This window comes from Phoxinus phoxinus (genome assembly GCF_949152265.1).
Source record: "Phoxinus phoxinus genome assembly, chromosome: 13".
Taxonomy (NCBI): Eukaryota; Metazoa; Chordata; class Actinopteri; order Cypriniformes; family Leuciscidae; genus Phoxinus; species Phoxinus phoxinus.
In genome coordinates, this window is record NC_136888.1 from 4,738,034 (window position 1) to 4,762,537 (window position 24,504).

The window sequence follows — 24,504 nt, forward strand, 5'->3', positions numbered from 1 at the left end:
AGCAGAGAAACGGCCACAGAGCGTAATGTTTTCATCTCAGTGCTTGACTGTAGGGATGGTGTTCTTGGGGTCATTTTTTTTTTTTTTGGAGAATTAGTTTTGTTCTCATCTGACCACAGCACTTTCTCCCAAGCCTTCTCTGAATCATTAGATCTTCATTGTCAGACATGCCTGTACATGTGCCTTCTTGAGCAGGAGGACCTTGCGTGTTCGGCCCCAGAGGAACCAGGGGCGCAGCAGAGTTTCAGCTCACTGCCATTATATGTTAAAGAACGTGTTAAAAACTTGGGTGTTTATATTGATAGCTCCTTGAAGTTGAATGCACAGATAAATCATGTGGTAAAGTCAAGTTGTTTTCATCTGAGAAATCTGGCTAAGATGAAATCATGTCTGACATATAAGCCTTGAAATTGCAATCCATGCTCTCTTATATAAGGGTACTAGGCTTTCCTGTAGCTCAAACAGTAGAGCGTTGGCGCTAGCAACGCCAAGGTCATGGGTTTGATACCCAGAGAAAGCAAGAACTGACAAAATGTAAAATGTGTACCTTGAATGCAATGTAAGTTGCTTTGGATAAAAGGGCTACCAAATGCATAAATGTAATGTATTAGTCAAGCATCTATTTTACGGCTGCAAAAGGTTTAAAAGGCTGCAGCAAGATTATTAACGAATATAAAAAAAAACGTTAACATCACTTTCGTCCTTGGTCTATTTACATTGGCTCCCTGTAAAATATAGGATTGATTTTAAACTTATTTTATTGGTGTATAAATCTCTTCATGGCCTTGCACCGACTTATTTTTAGATCTGTTAATGGAGTATCAGACAGGAAGAACTTTGAGATCATCAACTCAAAATTTGGGACCAAGGTAAGCCAGAAAGGGGATCATGCATTTGGGGTAGTAGAACTTTGGGGTAGACGCTGACTCTGTACATGTCTTTACAGTACAACTTAAGACACATTTGTTTGCTATGGCCTATTCATCCTTTTGATGATAATTTTTATTCTTTTTATTCTATTATATTGTACTATTTTGTCTATCTTACTGAGATGATGTAAAGCACATTGGTCAACATGTGTTGTTTTAATAGTACTATACAAATAAAAGTGACATTGGCATTGCGGGCGCTGCAGGATTTCAATCCATTGCGGCGTAGTGTGTTACCAATGGTTTGCTTGGTGGCTGTGGTCCCAACCTTGCCTTGAGATCATTAACAAGCTCCTCCCGTGTAGTTCTGGGCTGATCCCTCACCTTTCTCATGATCGTCCGTACCCCATGAGGTGAGATCTTGCATGGAGCTCCAGACCAAAAGGCGATTGATGGTTATTTTGTATTTCTTCCATTTCCGAATAATCACACCAAGTCTCCTTCTCACCAAGCTTCTTGCTGATGGTCTTGTAGTCCATTCCAGCCTTGTGCATGTCTACAATCTTTGTGCAGGTCCCTGATGTCCTTTGACAGCTCTTTGGTCTAGCTGTGGTGGAGAGTATCTGGAATGGAAGATACAGATTCTGTGGACAGGTGTCTTTTATACACATAACAAGCTGATATTAGGAGTACTTTCTTAAAGGAACACACAGACTTTTTGGGACTTTTAAGCACTGCTACTTGGGCGGAGTGATTAGCACAACACTCTGAGTGAAATTAAGCTCTAGCGTTAGTTCTGCCGGGAAGACTCAATTGCTACGTAACTTGTTACCTTCTCATCTATCCATTCATATCCTAATACTTTTGGTATAAAAGGTTGGTACTTACACTTGTCTGAGTTCGCAGATGCTGTCGCTCCATTCCCCTCCATCCTCCCCACCACCTCCAAGACGGGTCCTTCCCTCCATCCTCTCCAACACCACCAGATGGCCCCTTCCTTTACTTCGCAGGGGTTCGGCTGCGCCCCTGCCTTCGTCTTCAGGCAGGATATGCAGAGTCCGAACCCTAGGATTGCAAGCTACGGACGGGGCCTACGCCAAAGAACTTGACTGCTTGCTGAGCTCTTAATAAATGTTACTTGTCACAGTATTTATTCTCCCGAGTCTTTCTGGTAGAACTCTCTGCTCCTCACCACAGGGCTTCTCAGGCGCTGCGAGCAAATCAATCCACAGAAGTAGCAGTGCTTCGCCTTCTGAGAATATAGTTCCCAGTATGTATACGGTTATTAGATGGCTGTGTCTCATGTGACCTTGTTATTTGTACACGCTGTGACTATACAAATCAAAACATGTAAATAGGAAAATGTTGGCATTATTTTGTCACTTATTGGGCGCAGTATGCTAGCTGGAGCCATTTACCTTGAGTCTTTGTGCTAAGCTATAAGCTAGCGGTGGATGCATCAGACAGACAGAGTTACGGCACGCACAGTGATGAAAAGGGTATGTATGGACTTATCTAACTCTGGGGGATATGGTCTACTCTAGGGGATATGGTCCCAAAAAGTCAGCGTGTTCCTTTACAGTAAGTAAACACAACCAAACAGTGGGAGGCAGAATTCTTGCTGGTTGGGGATCAAATACTTCTTTCACTCAATCAAATGCTAATCAATTTACAACCTTTAAATAATGTGCTTTTCTGGATTTTTTGGTTTATATTCTGTCTCTATCCGTTAAAATACCTACCATAAAAATGATAGACCCTTAATTTCTTTGTAAGTGGGTAACTTACAAAATCAAGTGATCAAATAATTATATTCCCCACTGTAATATATTTTTTAATTCTCCGGCCATGGCAAGTCTAGTGGTCACCGCAGAACATAAAAATTATAGTTTGTATCGATTTTTATTTTACTGTTATTTGATGCATTTATGTTATTTTTATGATTTCAATTAAAATATATATTTATATGTGAGGTAATCCTGTTGGACAAGTAAGGCCACCCATTGAAATTATGAATCAAAATGGTGAAATTTACAATAAAATGTTCCTGCCGACTAAGTTACCCTGTAGGCCTAGAGACAGTTCTTGGATAACAGTTATCATGGTCATGTGTGACTGTGTCCACTGATGAAAATGAATTGTTTGCCATAGTTTTTTTTTTTTATTATCATAATTTAACATCACAGTTGACAATGTTTCCAGTCAACTACATACATATATGTAACTATGTTACGGGCTTACGTTCTGCGTAAGCATATCTTAACATCTATCATTAACAGTTAACATCTCTTACCAAAATAATCTTAATGGCAGATTAAAATGTTGCTGGATTATTTTGTTCTAAAAATGGGGCTTTGCCATAACAGGTACATTCATTTCTAAGTAGAGCACCGAGTAATTAGTAGTGGCTAATTGTGGCTATATTTTTTTATTATTATCAAATGTTAATGTTAATATGTAAAACAATAAAATGCTAAAAAAATTTAAAGGGAAAAAAAACAATGCCTCTATTCTCTGCGATCGCTGAACGCTAGGAACTATTGTCGCCGGATGTGTTTCCACACGAACTTCATCCATTTTCTCTTTACTTCCTGTTGTGTATCCACGTGGGTTTTGTGCTGATGTTCATGCCAGCTAACATTAGGTCTTCAGATTTTATATGACTTTATGTGATATGTTTGAAAGCTCTGTCTGAGCGCTTTAGAGATGCAGGTGTCTAGTGTAAATAACGTGAAGATATATAATCTGAGTCACGGGAAATCTCTTCCGGAGGTAAAACTCTTCTTCTGTTTGTGTTAGTCTGAAGCGTGTTGGTAGTTAGCCGGGTAACGTTAAATACATTGACAGTAAACATTGTAGTGTAAAACATCATAATTTACCTGTAAATCAGACATCAAACGTCTAACCTGCATAGCTTAGTAATTTTACTCATTTTACCTGTCAATTACAGTTAGTTTTTTGACCCCTCTTCAACAAATGTGTTTCAGTAATTATGTACAAAATAAGCCTGATTTCAATGTAAAATAATGATATTGTTTCCACGTTATTTGTATGTACACAGCTAGTCTGAGTTTATATTCCAGACTCTTAATAAATTAGTATAAATACTAATGCTTTGGACTTAAATACTACTACATTAATGTTTTACATTATGGTGTGTCAGTGATTTTATGTAACTGTTTTGTGTAACAGTTTTTTATGATGTGAAGATGATGTTAATATGCATGTTTATGTTTAAATTCAACTCTAGTCTTTAACAATTATGAATGCACCTCATGTAATGTTTACTTGTATAACTTGAACACATCTGTGCTTTTTTATAATTTAAAATTTAATGTAAATCTCTCTCTCTCTCTCTCTCTCTCTCTCTCTCTCTCTCTCTCTCTCTCTCTCTCTCTCTCTCTCTCTCTCTCTCTCTCTCTCTCTCTCTCTCTCTATATATATATATATTGTGTGTGTGTTTATATACATACATATACATACAAAAGTTTGTTACTATTATTACAAAAAATATTGTTTAATGTTTTTGAAAGAAGGCTGAATTTATTTGAATGAAAATACAGAAAAACAGTAATATTGTGAAATATTATTACAATTTAAAATAATGGTTTTCTATTTGTATATATTTTAAAATGTAATTCATTCCTGTGATCAAAGCTGAATTGTCAGCATCATTAATCCAGTCTTCAGTGTCACATGATCCTTCAGAAATCATTATAATATGATGATTTATTATCAATGTTGGAAACAGTTGTGCTGCTGCTTTATATTTATAACCTTTGATACTTTGAATAAAAAGTTAAAAAGAGCTGTATTTATTCAAAATAAAAAATATTTTCTAACAATATACACTACCGTTAAAAAGTTTGGACTCAGTAATTGTTTACTTTCTTTTTTTTGTAAGAAATTAATTATTTTATTCAGCAAGGATGTGTTAAGTTGATAAAAAATATATAGTAAAGATTTTATTGTTAGAAAAGACTTCTATTTTGATCAAATTAACTTTTTATTAATCAATTATTCCTGAAAAAAGCATCACAGGTTAAAAAAAAATATTAAGCAGCAAAAACTGTTTTCAACATTGATAACATCAAATCATATATATATATGTATATGTGTGTGTGTATATATATTTAATCATACAATCTTGTATGGTTAATCAATTATTAAAACAGTCATTAGTTGCAGCCCTAATTGTACATGTTTATTTCAGTGGCTGTCTGATCGAAAGAAGAGAGTTTTACAGAATAAGGATGTTGGTGAGATACATTTTATGTTTAATATTGCTATAATCATCTTTGTGAAATGTTAAAACTGACTTGAATGTGATTAAAATGTATGGCACCCTTTAATTTGGTGAAATGCATAGGCTATATTTTAAAAGGACCCGTCATACAGTATATATATCCCTGTAATATGAATGTGTATTAGTACATTTTATTTAGGCCTAATTTGAAACTTGTGTGTGTGTGTACCCCAGTGATTCAGTTTATACCTTGCCAATATTACCATTATTAATAATAATATTTGCATATTTCAATGGCCTATATACAGGTGGAACTCGAAAAATTTGCATATGGTGCAAAAGTTCATTTATTTCAGTAATTCAACTTAAATGGTGAAACTAATATATTATATAGACTCCTTACATGCAAAGTGAGACATTTCAAGACTTTATTTGTTATAATTTTGATTATTATGGCTTACAGCTTATGAAAACCCCAAATTCAAAATTAGAGTATTGTGAAAAGGTTTTCATAAGCTGTACGCCATAATCATCAAAATTATAACAAATAAAGGCTTGAAATATCTCACGTCTGTATGATATATTAGTTTCACCTAGTAATTTGAATTACTGAATTAAATTAACTTTTGCACGATATAATTTTTTTTTGAGTTTCACCTGTAAATGATCATTTTCTTTTAATCACAGCTAAAAGTAGACTTCTTAAATCATAATTTGATGTATTAGTTATTATACCTCTGTCCCCTTTCTTTGTCTTGCTAAAAATTGGCACAGCTTTCCACACACTCTCTCTCATACTTGCTCATGTAGAGCTTTAAAAGGTTATTTATGTGTGTCTTCGTGTCTGTAATAGACATCCAGAGGAGGATCGAGCTCATCCAGGATTTTGAGATGCCCACAGTCTGCACCTCCATCAAAGTGTCACGAGATGGCCAGTTCGTTTTAGCGGCAGGTCTGTGTCTTTAACACTTTTACCTGTGCTTTTTACATGCTGAATATAGAGTGGGAACATTGACATTTTTATTAATGCTTTCAGGCACGTACAAACCTCGAGTCCGATGCTATGACACTTACCAGTTGTCTCTGAAGTTTGAGAGGTGCCTGGACTCTGATGGTAAGTGTTATTATGACTGTATAATGCATGCAAATATGAGGCGGCCAATCAGCATCCAGGGCCTGAACGTCTCATGTTATATGTGCTAGTGGTCTAAGGTTTTGACTGCTGTGATGGTCTCTGTAATAAAAGCTCAATGCACTGAATATTTAATGAGACTGTCCACACAAAAACAACCTGAGCTCTCGTTAATGTGCCTCTGATTACGAATAACACAACAGATGATGGTTAAAGCTGACACTGGTTTTATTCCCCTCACAGTGGTGGCGTTTGACATCCTATCAGACGACTACTCTAAGGTAAAACCCAGACGGCCTTTATATGCCTGTGTCTCTTTCTGTTGTCTGCTTTATTTTATTGTTGTATGTGACTTGTTCAGAGACCAGCAGAATTCTTTAGAAGTCTTAAAATCACCCTGTAGCCATTCATTTATCCTTTAAAACTAGTGATGCTCCGATTGATCGGCCGATATTGGCTAAAAATAGCTTGATCGGCGAACCCCAAAAGCGCCGATCAAAAAAGCTGATCGCGTGACACTTTTTTCCACCTGCATGCGCGGCGCACGGGCACACAACAGCAGACCGGAGCTTGCCAGTGGCAACATGAGTTCTCCTTCTCCCGTGTCTGACAAAAATTTGCCATTTGCAATGTATGTCGTGCTGAAATCCCTCGAGGTGGAAGCCATCAATGGCTTTTTAACACCACTAACATGATTAGGCATCTTCGAACGGATTTTCATCCGAGGTCTTAAATTGAATTTAGTCAGGTCTAAAAAAGGTTTTATCCTCGTTCATTTCCAGAAACGCTGGCCGCAGAAAGTCACTACAAAGTAGCAAAAAACTAGTCGTAGCCTACAAAGCGGAGCTGTAGATAAGGGGTCTCCAACACGGCGCTCGCGAGCTGCCAGCAGTAGCTCGTGGCCTGACTGGAGGTAGCTCGCCAAGGAACCGTTCACATATCGCGTCTTATGCGTGCTCAAGTTCGTAATTTTCGCTCATTATAGAAGTGATGCGGCCGTTTTTTCCACGTGCAGCGAGATGAAAAAATATCAACTTCAGAATTCCGCAAAAGCGACTAAAACGTCTTTGTCGTTGTGGAGAGCGCAGTGCATGGTTCCCGTAACCATCTGTAGCAACGACAGATAAGCATTTTAATGCTTATGTAAACAAAAAGTGCATATTGATGCTAATTTTATTTGTTATTTGCTGGTTAATGCGTCGTGTAGGTCTTAAATGTCAATCTTTATGGTCTTAAAATGTCTTAAAACGGTCTTAAATTTGACTTGTAAAAGGTCTTCATGAATTTCTGTCTGATAAACAACCTACTGGTTTTGGGATGTTTTGCATAATTGGTTGTTCCAGAAAGAAATCGTTCTTGCCACCTCATAGTTAGTTTCATTTCTACAAATGGTGCAAACTCTGCTAGATTATAGATAAAAGATTCCCATTCCCCTGCCATTCTGTGATCGGCAATCGGCAGATCATGATTTTGGTGATCGGTAATCAGCCCCAAAAATGCTGATCGGAGCATCTTTATTTAAAACTCATATGTAATCCCCAAAATGACACATTTTAATGTTTTTTTCCTTGAAAAAAATGCCTTCATGCCTTAAAATATCTTGAATGTAACTCGACACCCTTGCCTCATTTAGTATACGTGGTTCTATGAATATGTAAATGAGCCCCGCCTCCACTCACTCACTCAGAGATCCACTGTAACTACATGAAGGTAGTTAATGACGTCAGAAACACCAGCGATTTCAAACCGTGTTTTTGAGACGGTCTTTGGTTCACTGCAGTTTTAAGGAGAAAATACTCAGCAATGCTGTCGACTTATGAATTTGTACATGGTTTGTCTTAAAGCATATTAACCCTTTCACACGTAAGTTTAAAATATTCTAACTGACACCCCAGCGTGAGTTTTTCAAGGCGACCGTTATTTCGAATCTGTCACTTTATTGTTTCCACAGTGACGTGTCATTGCTTGTCACGTGACACAGCGCAACCACAACACAGCGCTGAATATGTAATTTTTCCTTTTTTATTCAAAATATTCACACATTTATTACCTATAGCATGAAACTGATATTCCAAATGTCAAATATGTGCATGTGGATGTGTTTTGTTGTATAAACACCTTTATAACGATCGCGTTAGTTGAGCTGTATGCGCGATGTTTGGATTTACAACACGTAAATCAATTCCTCCACTTCTCCCGAAACACATGAAAGTAAGTGGCTGGTGAACTGGGAGAAGAATAGGGTAAAATTTAAAGCTACTTACACAATGTGTATCTGATATGAATAAAACATGTCGTCTTTTTATAATATAAAGGATTATTATTGCCGCTTCCATAGACATCAGTGTGTATTTTACAAACTCAAATTCATTGTTTTTTAGGACTTATGGGATTTTTAAATGTCATTTAAATTTTAAATGTCTAAGACTCAGCCAAGACTGATCACACCGGTGTGATCGTATGTGCGAAAGGGTTAAAAAAACAGCATAGACATGTAAACAACATTAAAAACTGGATTTTCACCACAGGGGGACTTTAAATTGTCCTTTCATGCCGACTTTAAAATGTATTTTTAAAACTATGCAGAGACCCTGTCATCGTGATGTTTGAGAGTTAATGCTGTGATATCTGACAAACGTTGACTTGAATAGAAAAACACATGTGATGTGATTTCAGAAGTATACACTAAGTGTGTTTTTGTGTGTCCCAGCTGGTGTTTCTGCACATCGACCGCAGTGTGGCGTTCCACTCTCAGCACGGCCACTACTATAAGACCCGCATCCCGAAGTTTGGCCGGGACTTCTCCTACCACTACCCTTCCTGTGATCTCTACTTTGTTGGTGCCAGGTAAAAACAGAGACCGGTCACACCAAGAGCAAAAATATGACCCTGGACCACAAACCCAGTCTTTTTGTATATTTGTGGCAATAGCCAACAATACATTGCATGGGTCAAAATTATCGATTTTACTTTTATGCCAAAAATCCTTAGAATATTAAAGGGGTGGTTCAGGATTTTGGACATCGGACCTCATTTTCAAGTTAGCCTGGTTGTTATTCATCAGTGGAGACAGTTTTCAAAAAAAATCATCCAGTCCTTCCAGTTGCATAGTTTGCCGATGCTAGGCTAGCGCGAGTCAACGGTATCTGTGCTAGCTTGCCATTAAAAGCAGTTTTACCCACTCCAAAGTACACCAAAAGCAAATAAATTATAACGCCAGACTGTCGATGTAAATGTCTATTGAGAGAATAATGTTAGAAATCAAAGTACCGGTCCGGTACTCTTACATCTCAATGATCGCATTACATTTACAGGAACTAGTTTCTCAGCAGCGGCGGAATTTTACTTTGCTCCGGTTAGTAGTACTGCGCCGAAAAGTAAACACAGAACAGAAGCGCGCGCACTACAGACGGGACGTCTAGCTAGCTAGTAACGTTAGTAGCCTTGAACAACGATATTGAAAAACATTCGATTATAAACTAAGGAATTGGCAACATGGTGATTCGTTGTGCATTTCGAAATTGTAAAAATAAACCAAATAGATGGTCATGCAAAAAGTTTCCACAAATTTCCATTGAGAGATCCAGAAAGGAACCAACTGTGGCTTCTTTCTGCTGGCTTGGACAACGAGACACCGGCAGAGACTATTAAAGTTGCGAATTTGTAGTGATTATTTTAGACCAGACGACTTTGAAAAACCCCATAATCGAAACGTTCATAAGTCACTGACAAGGAATGCAGTTCCAGCCGTCTTTCCATAAGCACCAACAGCAGATGAACAGGTAATAACTTTTGTTAGGCTACTATAGCTATCTATTAAGCTAGCCCCTTCTCATAACTTATAGAATGACAATGACAGCGTTAGTGGAGATAACGTTACAGTTCAATTTCTGCCCTTTTAGTATCTATCTCGATTAGTTCTTCGTCTGTGTATTCCGGCTCATACATGTACGGTTCGTTGAATAAAACACATTCCTCGTCTCCAAAGTCTGAAACATTGGCATGGCTTTCAAACGTGGCCATAGTCCTATGTTGATTTCTTAGTGAAATATACTCTGCTTCTGTAGTGATGAGTGTCAGCGGCAGGTAAATACACTTGCGTCATGTGGAGACTCTCTCGGTTGCCTAGGTAACTTAATATCACTCCGCCGCTGCTGTAGACTGTGCTAATAAATACAGGGAACAAAGTGTAACTATTGCAATGCAATGAAAGGGTAGTTTGATTTCGACCATTATTCTCTCAACAGACATTTACATCGACAGTCTGCCGTTATAATTTATTTGCTTTTGGTGTACTTTGGAGTGGGTAAAACTGTTTTTAATGGCAGGCTAGCTTATACCGTTGACTCGCGCTAGCCTAGCATCGGCGAACTATGCAACTGGAAGGACTGGATGAAATTTTTTGAAAACTGTCTCCACTGATGAATAACAACCAGGCTAACTTGAAAATGAGGTCCGATGTCCAAAATCCTGAACCACCCCTTTAAGTAAAGATCATGTTCCATGAAGATATTTTGTAAATGTCCTTCCGTAAATATATAAAACATGTATTTTTGTGAGTGAATGCAGCACAATCGTGAACATAAATGGACACCTTTAAAGGAGATTTTCTCAAAGTTTAGATTTTTTTTGCATCCTCAGATTCCAGATTTTCAATAGTTGTATCTCGACCAAATATTGTCATATCATAACAAACCACACATCAGTGGAAAATAGGGATGGGAAACGATTAATCGTATCAAAAATAAAAGTTTGTGTTTAAATAATATATGTATGTGTACTGTGTATAATTATTTTGTATATATTTACACACACATGCATGTATATATTTAAGAAAAAAAAGTATTTATATATAAAATATTTGTATGTATATATAATATAAATTATGGATAAATATATACATGCAAATAGTTCTTAAATATATATATGCATATATATTTTTCTTTACATGTGTGTATTTATATATATATACACAAAATAATTATACACAGTACACATACATATATTATTTAAACACAAACTTTTATTTTGGATGCGATTAATCGTTGCCCATCCCTAATGGAAAGCCTATTTATTTCGCTTTTAGATGATGTATAAATCTCAATTTAAAAAAATGTACCCATGTGACTGGTTTTGTGGTCCAGGGTCGCATATATTATTGTCATTATACTGAATATATTCCTTTTATGGTTGTCTGGAATATATGATTGGTCAAACGTGGCATTCTGCAGGCTTGTATTTGTATAATCATCCTTAAAATATAAAATTTGAAATAAAAAACTAGCAGTTTAATTTCTCGCTTTTTCTTTTCTTTGTTCTCCTGTTAGTAAGGGAATAAGGGATCAGTGAGATTATTGGTAATACTCTTGCTAACATTTCTCTTGCTAACATTATTAATGTACTAACTAACATGAAGTGTAACATGAGTAATACATTAGTTACAGTATTTATGAATCTTAGTTCACAGTGCATTAACTAATGTTAACACAACTTTTTATTTATATAGGTAAATGCTGAAATTAACATTAACTAAGATTAATAAATGCTGTAGATCAGTGTTAGATCATGTTAACCAACAAATGAAACCTTATTGTAAAGTGTTACCTATTTTTTTTAAGACCACTTTTATTGAGCAAGGATGCTTTTTATTAAATTGATCAAAAGTGACAGACATTTATAATGTTACAAACAATTTCGATTTTAAATAAATGCTGTTCTTTTGATGCTGTTTTTCACAATATTACTGTTTTTATTGTATTTTTGATCAAATAAATGCTGCCTTGGTGAGCAGAAGAGACTTCTCTCGAAAACATACTTACTGATCCCAAGCTTTTGACCAGTAGTGTAATAATTTATATCCATTTATCTGCGTATCTGTGTCGTAAGCTATGATGCTATCAGTATATAAATGCATTAAAGCAAGTGAAATATTTATAATCAGATGATGGTTGTAAAATGTGGGCTGATTTGCTAGAACGACTGACGTCTGTTGTTGTCTGTCCATCTGACATGAACACCCGGTGTGCTTGTTCAGTTCACTCTCCATGTGAATGGACCTTTTATCTTCTTTTTTTTATTGCAATTTTTGTTATTAAGCGACCTTTAGAACCATTACAAACTATAGACATACACGGGACTCTGTGCAAATCCCTGTTAACTCCTAACTTGGTGTCCTCTGTTTTGTTTTTCTGAATAAAACGCATGTGTAGCTCCGAGATCTTCAGGCTGAATCTTGAACAGGGCAGATTCCTGAACTCCTTACAGACAGATGCTGCGTAAGTACCTCTCCACCAGAGGGCGCCATTATACACTCCTGAACACCAGCACTTCAGGTTCATCTCGAATTAATCGATCCTATAAGGAATGGGGTGTCACAATAAAAGTTGCTATACGTATTGTGTATAGTTCATCCAAAATTAAAATTTCTGTGTGAGAAAAAAATAAAGTTTTCAGAGTTTTAGTGTCAGTACTAGATTAAACTACTTTATATAATGCTTAATAAAGCAATAGGGGGATTATTTGTGGCTCCTGATGATGCCAAATGTCTGATGTTACCAGTAAAGAGTGGCCTACACTGCAAAAAAAAAGGAAAGAAAAGAAAAAAACAAATACACTGTTTCCAGCCAAATATAAAAAAAAACAAAAAAACAAGATGCATTTACTAAAGAAGTAAAATACCATACGATATTATGTCTTGTTTTCTGGGGATATAAATACAAATTAATTGAGTTTTTGCTTAAATCAAGCAAAATGATCTGCCAATGGGGTAAGAAAAATAATCTTAATTCAAACAGAAACAAGATTATTTTTCTCACCACATTGGCAGATCATTTAGCTTCTTTTTTTTAAAGCAACAAATCACTTAATTTTGATTAATTTTCCCAGAAAACAAGACATAATATTGTATGGTATTTTACTTCTTTAGTAAATGCATCTTGATTTAAGAATTTTTTGCTATTTGGACTGGAAACGAGAAAAATACTAAGAAAGAAAAGCTTTTTTTGCAGTGTACATTATTTTAAATATGTCTAGTCAGTGAAAGAGTGCATGTATGCTGTATTTTCAGCTTCAGAATCATGAATATTGTTGTCTCTATTGTCCTGTGCTTTGGGTTTCCAGCACTAAGTCCAAGCCTATTCATTTACACACACAATGTAATATCAAATTTAGCATTTTAATCAATACATTATTTGTCAACCTTTTATCAAATGTCTTTGAGTATCGCAATAATATCGTATTGTGAGTTCAGTATCGAATCGTGACATGAGGGTATCGTTACACCCCTAATAAGAAATGTATATTTTTAGTAAATAATCACTATTTCTTTACGTTTTTAATGCGTAGTCTAGATGTATGACATATTTAAAATGACACGTATATTCTCTACATTAAAGAGCGACTGCTACAATAAGATATATGGAATATAAATATTGCTTATGATAGTTTGAGATGTCTCACTAATAATAATAATGTTTATTTTATATAGTGCCTTTCTCAACTCAAGGTCGCTTTACAATAAATTATGATAAACTGCCAAACATTATTTCTCATATTTTCGCAGGGAAATCAATGTGTGCGACATCAACCCCGTTCACAACTTGTTTGCTGCGGGAACATTAGAGGTATGTGTTGATGCCAGCAGACTGACTGGTGTTTGTGCCGCTGTGTATCAATGAGCGTGTGTGTTTGTGAAGGGCCGAGTGGACTGCTGGGATCCTCGTGTCCGGGGTCGAGTGGGTGTTTTGGACTGCGCTCTCAGCAGCATCACTGACGCCACTGAGTAAGTTTCATTCATCTCTGTTATTCATGGACAGAAATAGTTCAGTGTTCAGCCAAGAATGAACATTGCCATTGTTTACTCTCCATCTCGTCTATCAATACTCGTGTGATTATGTTTTTCTGGCGACTCATAAGAAGTGTTGTGCAATGAAAATGTCAGACTGTTAAACAAGATGTTCTGTGAATAAGGTTCAGTCTGTTTATCATACGGCTTCAGAAGACCTGAGATATCACATTATATATATATTCGGCTGGTTTGGAAAAATTACAGTGTTTTTGAAAGATGTCTCTCCTGCTCACCTAGGCTGCATTTATTTGATCAAAAATACCAGAAAATCTGTAATATTTTGAAATGCTATTACAATTTAAAGAACTGATTTCTATATATGTAAAAAATGTATTCCTGTGATCAAAGCTGAATTTTAAGTATCATTACTCCAGTCTTCAGTGTCACATGATATTTCAGAAAACATTATAAAGTACTCAAACAATATTTATTATTATTATTCTCAATGTTGGAAAAAGTTGTGCTGCTTCATATTTTTGTGGAAACTGTCAGATACTAAAAGTTGAGTAAGATAAAAAAAAAAAAAACATTTCTTCAGCAATTGTGATTGTAAAGACATTTATAATGTTACAAAATATTTCTATTTAAAATTTCTGTTAAAATAGAAATTTGTTCTTTTGAGCTTTCTATATTTAACAAAGATTCCTGAAAATGATCATGTTTTCTTCAAAAATATTAAGTGGCATATTAGAATAATTTCTAAAGGATCATGTGACACTGAAGACTGGAGTGCTGAAAATTCAGCTTTGATCACAGGAATAAATGACACTTTACAAAATATTGACACATTTTAAATTTGTAATAGTATTTCACAACATTACTGTTTTTTTCTGTAATTTTGATCATACACTTTACGATAGTGTCATCTGTTAGTATTAATGCATTAGCTAACATAAATTAAAATTAGCAATATTCTCGCAGCATTTATTAACCGAAGTGTAAATGTTAATAAAAAAGCTTGATGAAATGTTGAATGTTCATGTTAGTTCACAGTGCATTAACTAGTGTTAACAGATACAACTTTTGATTTTAATCATGTATTAGTAAATATTGAATTAAGATTGCTGTAAATGCTGTAGAAGTATTGCACATTTGTTAGTTCATGTTAACTAATGCAGTAACCGGTAATTAATGCATGCAGCCTTGGTTAGCATAATAGACTTTTTTCAAAAATATGAAATAAAAACGTTTCACCAGTGGTGTGAGAATAACTTCTTGTAAAATATCCAGGCTTATAATATATGTATTATAAACATTTAAATAATTGTCTTATATTTTAATATTTTTGAATTTCTGCTCATCAAGGTTTTCTATTGTAATAGATTTTAAGATGCAATTTGTTTCTGTGATGCAAAGCTGATTTTTCAGCAGTCTAATACTGACTTGAGTGATAACCGTCTGATGTTCTGTGTCTAAAGGGTGGAAGGCCTGCCGTCCGTCAGCGCTCTGAAGTTCAACGGCTCTCTGGGAATGGCGGTGGGCACCAGCACTGGACAGGTCACTACTGATTTAACCCTCACATTTAGGCCTCGTTTACACTGTCAGTGAAATGAGACTCAATTACGTTTTTTTGCTCATATGTGACACAGATCGGATGTGATCTATGACCGCGTAAACACAACAGGAATAAAAACGCATGCATTCGGTTATTTCGAGATCGGTTTCAGGCCTCATTCATATGTGGAAATAAATCAGATACAAATCAGATATGTGCCAATGCGACTGTCATGTAAACGGGCAGATCGGATTTTCTGAGGCTACGTCTCCGCGGTTTAATGACGAGAGAAACCGCATCTGCAAAGGGACGGATGGCCCGGGAGAGGAATGTGGACACACATTAACACAACATATCAAAGGTTGGCTTGCTCATCCTGAAATTTCAGACCCACTGCTTCCTCTTTAAAGCCCGCCACGATCTCATGAAAGTGTGTATCTATAGCACACATTTTATTTCTCGTGCCATTTACGCTAAAAATAGTTTTTGCGTGCATATTTGCACTTTATGGCATGTAATACGCACACACTCCACACCCCTAATCCTACCCAAGGGGTTCACAGTGTGTATCATGCACGCAAAAACTACTTTTTGGTGTATAAATGGCACGAGAAATCAAATTAGTGGTTTAGAGATACGCACTTTCATGAGATCGGGTTTTATGTTCCCAGCAGTCCTGAGATCTCTCTCGCACACAATAACTCAAGCACATGTGCAATGATGGCCTTTTTCAATGATGCTTCTTTTCGCCCTCCTCCGCCTCAAAATCATGATGAAGTTTGGCGAACTTCGCATATATCGTAAAGCTAGCATCTAGCATATTTCGCGTTCGTCTATCTGTGCAAGAACCCCTTTTAAGCATGCGTGACGCTTCAGATCAGATGGCAAGTGTAAACCCATGAATCGGATATGGGTCACAATTGATAGAACATGTAAACGGACGGCCAAAAAAAATGTATATAGGCAACCAATCAGAATTGGGCATCGAGACCTGCAGTGTAAACGAGACCTTAGAGTGTAAAGTCCTGGTAAAATAGAGACGGCTCAGCTCAAAAGAGAGCAAACGTAAACCATCAGTGCTTGATTTGACTTGGAGTTGTGATGCCTTCTCAGATTCTCGTCTATGATCTTCGTTCTTCACATCCTCTGCTAGTTAAAGATCATTACTATGGTCTTCCCATCAAGTCCCTTCGCTTCCACGAGCCGCTGGACCTGGTCCTGTCCGCCGACTCCAAAATCATCAAGATGTGGCACAAAGACAACGTAAGACCGGCTTTATCCGTCCGGATCCTTTATTGGAAAAACATCAAAAGCGTAACTACTTTTTGTTTTTTTGTCTTGATTTCAGGGAAGAGTATTTTCCTCCATCGAACCGCAGGCCAACATCAACGATGTGTGTCTCTACCCCGGCTCTGGTTAGTTCACACAAATAGAACTGAAGTTTTACCACAATAAGATACTAGTTCATTTCTATCTGACCCCATGAAACCTACATTTGAATTTTGTGGCATGAGCTTTAAGGTCATTTATACACTGCAGGAGCTTGCCAACATACACTTTGTAGAAGAAATATATATTTAAAAGTTACAGTTTTTCTCTTACTGGAAAGCAGAGCAAAATGATTGATCTCAACTTGCTCACATGGGGTGTGTACAAACATTTATTTTTTGGTCCAAAAAAATCAGATGCTCTCTAGAATGAGAATGTCTCTGTTTGTCTTAAACGAAAGACTGTAAGATATTTAAAACACCATAAAGAGCTTTTAATGTATCCCACCCCTTTTAAAAGGCAATCTGCCAGTCATTATCACTGCTGGGTGATCTGGACCTAAAGAGGATCCTGTATTATCCTGAAGGATTTATTTATCTATAAATAGATGTGTGTAGTGCTGATTTGGGTTTTCAGTTTTAATTCATTATTTTTTGAATGTTAGAAGAAAGACTGTGCACAAAACTAGCACACTGACATTAATGTTTTTTTTTAACTAAATTAATACTTTTATTAATCTAGAATGCATTAAAATGATCAAAAGTGACAGTAAAGACATTTATAATATCACAATTATTTCTATAAAAAAAAAATGCTGCTCTTTTAAATTGTCTATTCAAAAATATCAATAGACAGTTTCCAGAACATAAATATGTAACTGCACAAATGTTTTTAAAATTGATGATAATAATAATAAATGTTTATTAAATTATGCTGAAAATTCAGCTTTGATCACAGGAATAAATTTAATTTTAAAATATATTAAAATGTTATTAATATTTTTAATTGTTGTTGTTGATATCAAATAAATGCAGCATTGGTGAGCAGAAGAGACTTTTGAACAGTGGTGCAAATTCAATTGCCGTTTTATATATGGCAAAATAATAATATATATGACAGTACAAATACATATAAAATGTATCAATTTATGCATATAAAGTGTACAAATAAACATCTCACAACAATACAGTAACTATTATATACAATATTTCATTATAATAATTGTAATATTTCAAAATGTGACACTTTACTGTTTTTTTTTCCCCTGTGACCATCATCTGACATGTGCTGTTGAAGGTGACTCGTGTATATAGGGGTTTTGTGTGGTGTTGCTGTTTTCTAATTGCTTCTATATGACTCAATTTACAGGTATGCTCTTCACTGCCAATGAAGATCCCAAAATGAACACCTTTTACATTCCTGTAAGTACCAGATGGCGTGATATGAAGTATGACGTGAAAATGAGCAGATGCTTTGAGCACATTTTTGTCTTTGTACCTTAATTAGTCACGGCACATCCGTGAACGCCTTCTTCCAATGACACCTTTTCATGTCTTTCTAAGTAAAAGCAACCCTCCCTCCCTGTGCTTTTATAGTGTTTATAGTTAACAGAGCAGTGGTAGTTAAGGGCAACCGAAACCTTTCTGAGAAACTGCCTTCTGATCCAGACCTGCACATTATATAGCTTTGTGTGTTTGGCAATAAGAGAGCGTTTATTCTTTCTGTGTCAGGAATTCTGAGAGGGAGGACCCAGATGCAGAATAGCCAAGGGTTGTTATTTATTGACAAAGTAACAACACAAGATAGGTGAGGTGGAAATACAGGGCACACAGCTCAGTTGTTGGGGGATGAGACCGCAAAGATGTGACGGCCAAATAAACTAAATTCTGTAATAGCAGGATCTAAATAAATAAATAAACAAAAGAAAAGAAAAAAAAGTCTAGAAATAAATAACTGGAAAGTTGCAAAAAATAAATAAAACAAGACTGCAACCTTGCACATAACTAGAGAGAAAAGAAATAAACGATTAGTTAAAGGCACACTGCAAGAATTGTACCTTAATATAACATCTTCAAAGTCATTTTGATGGTAAACAAACTCGTAGTAGGGCGAATCATCCTGAAAGCAAAGCCTGGGGGGGACGCCGCTGGAATAACCAGCAATGCAAGTTTGAGAGGTGGCGCCCCGACAAATCTCGCGAGAGTCACGACTTGCTTTACGGCACGACGTCGACGTCACACACATCAACAACATATGAAGCAGCCTCTATGGAAGGCTGCGTTTACACTTGGCATCATCATGCGCCCTGTATCCGGATGTTGTCCACATACACATTGAAAAGACAAGTGTAAACGCGTTTCTGATGGGAATGTTATCTGATCAGCTGGTTCGGAGGTAGTCGAGGACGCATTGTGAAAAAAAAATCTCAGTGTAATGTAAACGCAATCCAGCCGTCGTGTGTGTGTCTGCATTCACAGGTGGACGTCATATAAATCCCCGCCCAGTCTCCCATGTGGCTGTCAGAAAATAATGGCCAGAAGCAGTTTATTTAGACTTACATGATACTGTGTGTGTCATTTTTCATTTTAATTGTGCAACATTATCTGAACGAGGCGATCGCCTGTACAATCACAGCTGTGATCATGAGATCTTAATGAAGAGCGTGCGCTGCTGTGCCAGAGGAATAATAGTTTTAAATGTTGAATGTTTTTATTGTTTCAGCATGTTTATTAATCTCCCATTTCTGTTAATATAGTCATTGCACGCTATAACCTTAAACCCTGATGATCGATGATGTGACATAACCATGGTTATTTTTGTATGATCAACTCTGGAAATATTCCTTCATTCAAAAAAACGTCATTTGATTTAAGACTGGAGATTGCACAAGAAAGTAAAGTGAGTGAGTGAGAGTGAAAGCATTTGGGAAATTGCTTAATTTGTATAATCTTTGCTCTTATTGGTGTCGTGCTACAGACCTAATTTAAATATTATGCAGGAAACAGAAATCCGATCGGTTATCCAGATACAGAGGCTACTTAATATGAACAAATGTAAACGCACGATGTCCTGATTGGCTAATGATCCGATCTGCTTGAACATGGTGATTGCAAAGTTAATGCCAAGTGTAAATGCAACCGAAGACACTAGCACGCATTTCAGAAGTGAATCATGGCAGAGTCGATGAAAAAGCTACAACATGTCATTTTTTTCACCTACTTAATGTGAACAAATGAATGAGGCGTTTAGCGCGGCGCGGTAGATCCCGGTAATTGACGCGAATTCGCATCTGACGCCCGAGTTGAAAAATCTGAACTTTGGCGTCAATTTGCGCTGTGTTAACCAATCAGGAGCCTGCTTGCTGCTGTCACGTGGTGAAGTGACGTGATAAACGGGGGCAGGCCCGCTTCTCAGTTTATAATGTTATTTTATAAGTTTGTCCTTCTATTAATTATTTTGTAATATGACTAAATGCCTGGTGTGGTTCTAATGTACAACAAAGCAAATCTTTTATCACATAAAAAACTTGATTTCAATATGAGACATATTAATTTTGTATTGAATGCTATTTATTCCATTTCTAAAACTAGATTATATGAAACATTATTATTCTAATGAAGACAACCAACATACTTTGTATAAGATTAATTATAATAAATTATAGATTAGGTGGGTAAGGGTGATCCTCGCTCCGATGCGGGACAACCGGTCATCAAACTGGGCGCGGGACAGGCGGAAGTACCGCTGATATTCTAACAATTCATCATGTTGAGCTATATAACATTGATTAGTTTTATGTACATTTGCTCACCTGTCTAATAAAGTACATGCAAGAGTGGCGTCTCTGTCAAGTCAAAGTTTGTCGCGGACGCTAGCTCTTGGCATCTCAGAAACGCCACGCTGATATTGATCCTCGTTTTAGTTCTCCTTTTGTTCCAAAGTCTGCTTGCCATGGTCCATAATGTTTGAGCGAAACAACAACAGCGTGAGCGTGCAGCTAAACATTACGCAGTTGTCCACGTCTGTCGCCATGGTTACTATGGCAGTACGAGCGGAAACCAGGGATAACGCGGATATTACGTCATTGACAGGAGACAAGGGACAGGCACTATTTAAAATTGTGAATTTCTCTGAATGTACAAATTCTTGGAAATATATAACACTGTGCAAGTGTTTTTTGGATATTTTGATACAAAATTCTTACATATTGTACCTTTAAAACTGCAGTGAACCAAACATCGTCTCAAAAACACGGTTTGAAATCTCTGGTGTTTCTGACGTCACAAACTACCTTGTAACCAATCAGATCAACGTGTGATCATCAACCAGTGGATCTCTGAGCTGAGTGAGTGAGGGGAGGCGGGGCTCATTTGCGTATTCATAAAACCGCGTATACTAAAAAAGGCAAGGGTGTCATTTTGGATCAAAGATGAGTTTTAAGGGTTAAAATAATTGTCTACAGAGGGACTTTAACAATCAAATCAAAAACAAGAGAGAAACCAAAAACAAAGCTTGGGAGAACTAGAGCAAAATAAATACTGGAACTTGACGGGAATAAAAGTCAGGAACAAAGAAAAAAAAACAGAAAATATTAAAATACAAAGCTAGAACTGACAAAGAAAACAATCTAGCATTGACAAGATCTGTGAGAAACGCACGCACACAGCAAATGCAATGAACTTGCAAAGACTAGAAGGAAAGGAGTATAATATAAAGAGAGCAGAGCACATGAGGATCAGGTGAACACAATCAAGCAAATGAGGACTAGACAAGGAGGCGGGACTAGAGGAGCACATGACCAACACAAACAAAGACAGAGCCATGTGGTCAGATACAAGACAAACAAAGAAACATTAAACAGAGACATGACAGTCTGCCACACACACAATTACAGATCACATTTCATCCAAACACACAATTAGTGTTGGACCGTATGATAATATTTTTGGCGATATTGAAATAAAAAAAAAAAAAAGGAAATGCATTCCACGTGATTGTTAAACCTCAAGTTTTCTCTAACGTGAAAATGCAACGTAAACTCCTCAGAGAAAGCTACTTCTTTTACACATGAAAACCTTTTTATATTTTGTCGAAATCTGTTTTCTCCATTTTATTATTTTTGGATGTGTTTTGGGATGTAATACAAATTTTATCTACAAAATGGTTTTGTATTTGTAAAATTCATAAAACTTTAACAATTTGAATAACTGCATTTTTTTTTTTGTCAAATAAGGTGCTGTATGATGTATGAGTTAAAACATCTTTTAAACTATCTTGTTTTTTTTGATATTCCTAATACCGGTTGTAATAAAAAAAATCAATCTAATGTTTTTATACGTTGTTATTATTACTTTGAGAAGTACATTATACTGTGTACAATATTGATAGACTTCTGTCATAATTTATTCAAGTGAACCACAATTTTATCTGCTGGTTTGTAGTAAAGATCAGTTTTTTTTTTTAGCATAAATTATGGGCAGTTACAACAAATATTGCCATAATGTACCCTTTTTTCCACTTCACTGGGAATTTTGGAAGGAAATGTGGTTGTCACGACAGTTCAGCACAATGCAAACTGATGCATAAAATAGCCTTTATTTAAGCAACTTCTTTTGATTTTGCTGTGAAATCTAATCCTGATCTACATGAAAAGGATGCCATTGACTCAGTTTCTTCTGTTGTGTGTGTGTCGCTGTGTTTCAGGCTCTCGGTCCGGCTCCACGCTGGTGCTCCTTCCTGGATAACCTCACCGAGGAGCTTGAGGAGAACCCGGAGAGCACCATCTATGACGACTACAAGTTTGTCACCCGTAAAGACCTGGAGAACCTGGGTAAGTTGGAGAATCTGTCCTAAGATCACCAACAAGGTACTTGCATGAAAGCGACGTATATATTCCAAAGTGAGGAATATATACGGTAATTCGGAGTGGTGATTGGCAGCTGTGGCTGGAGATTGTTTCTAAGTTATTATACATGAGAATAAAGCCATATTTCACATACTCTCCTACTCCAAACATGAACCAGCACCGTATTTGCGCACATATTTCATCACGTCTTCAACAAATGAAATGTATATGTGCAAATAAGGACACGGATACAGTCTGATCATGAACCCGATGACACGAGGAATTATTCTGATGCACAGAAAGCAATAAAGTAGACCAAAAATTCAAAGAAGAATGGGCAAAAAAGTAATTATGCCTTTAATCTTAATTCCCCCAGCTCTGTTTTTTCTTTTTAGTGTTTTGCACTATTTAATGGAAGTGAGTGAGTGGTAGCCTGTGTGTGTTCAGATGAAGAGGAAATCTGCAGATTCAGTCCCGACATATTTCTAGTTTTATCATTGAGGAGCGCGTTATGACTCGCCATATGCGGTGTGTGAGGTGTGTCTGCATACAAAGTATTTACTATGAGAACATTCCAGTAATTGTGAAAGACAGGCAGAGCTGTGATTACCAGCTCCAAACGTCACGCTGCTAAACTTCAAACACAGACCAATATCACAGAGATGTTATTCGCCACACTGGATGGAGTCAGACCTACCGCGGTGATAAGATCCTGTTCAGCGGCTCGGAGATGGGAAAACCACTCAGGAATGCTGCCGTCAGCAGAAAGCGGATCGAATCGTGTGTGTGTGTGTGTGTGTGTGTGTGTGTGTGTGTGTGTGTGTGTGTGTGAGAGAGAGAGATGTGGAGGGCCAGGTGCAATGGCTGGATTATGTAACAGGAGAGAAAGTCTAGTGAGCGTATTTCTCGTGCACTATTATTGGCAAAAGTTGTGGGAACTGAACCTCCCTCATTTACCAAAATTTTGAAAACATTGATGAAGCAAGTCAAATGCTGTTTATCATTTTGACCGATAAAATACATGAATCTAACACATTGAGATGCACATGAGATCCGATAAAGTTGCTTGCGCCTCCTCCTGAACAAATAAGATGGTAAATCAATTAGGCTGTATAAATCAGCATTAGTTAATGCAAAGTATGAGCAGCATTTATTTTAGGGAACAATGTACAATAGAAGTCCCGTCTAGTTAATGTTCACTAACAACGGGCAATGCATACAGTATTTATCATTTATCAATCTTCAAAATACAACTGGTTATTGTTAGTTCATGTCAGTTCAGGTCCTTTTAATAATATTAACAGATACAGCTTTTGGGTTTAATTAAGAATTAGTAAATGTTGAAATTATCATTTAGATGAATAAATTCTAAATAAAAAGAAAATGCTTTTAACCCCTTAAACCGGCACCCCCTTTTTTTTTAAATATACATGAAAATTCACATTCCGAACTTAAATGGTTGTAATTCAAGAATACTTTGGAATATAGATGTAAGATTGGTCTTGTTTTAAAGAAGACATAGACATGTAGAAGTGTAAATAAATTAGGGAAGTTAAACAGAAACAAAGTTATAGAAGTTTGACTTTATGAAAATGTACAACGTAAAAAATTTAATTATTAATATTTTATATAAAATATATATTTTCAAAACCTGGTGGACCTAAAAATGCAAAAAACCAAAGCCAAAAATCTGAACAAGTTGCATTTCAAATTTTTCCGCAGTACCAAACTTTTCCACTAGTTGACATTACTGCCCATATAAGGGCGCCTCCATTTCCATATGTTGTTTGAGTGATCTGAAC

The 24,504-nt window shown here is 36.4% G+C and overlaps 1 protein-coding gene across 2 annotated transcripts in view; it reads left to right on the forward strand.

Moving 5' to 3' along the window:
- The first annotated feature begins 3,401 nt into the window (after positions 1-3,401).
- Positions 3,402-24,504, forward strand: part of nol10 (nucleolar protein 10) — a 40,471-nt gene continuing 19,368 nt past the window's right edge. For both annotated transcript variants that reach the window (XM_079632252.1, XM_079632253.1), the window contains exons 1-14: positions 3,402-3,641; positions 5,083-5,128; positions 5,969-6,067; positions 6,152-6,229; positions 6,491-6,528; positions 8,958-9,094; positions 12,457-12,522; positions 13,809-13,869; positions 13,942-14,027; positions 15,512-15,590; positions 16,702-16,851; positions 16,937-17,003; positions 18,226-18,278; positions 22,561-22,687. In XM_079632252.1, coding sequence (XP_079488378.1) covers positions 3,576-3,641; positions 5,083-5,128; positions 5,969-6,067; positions 6,152-6,229; positions 6,491-6,528; positions 8,958-9,094; positions 12,457-12,522; positions 13,809-13,869; positions 13,942-14,027; positions 15,512-15,590; positions 16,702-16,851; positions 16,937-17,003; positions 18,226-18,278; positions 22,561-22,687 — 1,153 coding nt within the window. In that variant the 5' untranslated portion in view covers positions 3,402-3,575. The remainder of the gene's footprint in view (positions 3,642-5,082; positions 5,129-5,968; positions 6,068-6,151; positions 6,230-6,490; positions 6,529-8,957; positions 9,095-12,456; positions 12,523-13,808; positions 13,870-13,941; positions 14,028-15,511; positions 15,591-16,701; positions 16,852-16,936; positions 17,004-18,225; positions 18,279-22,560; positions 22,688-24,504) is intronic.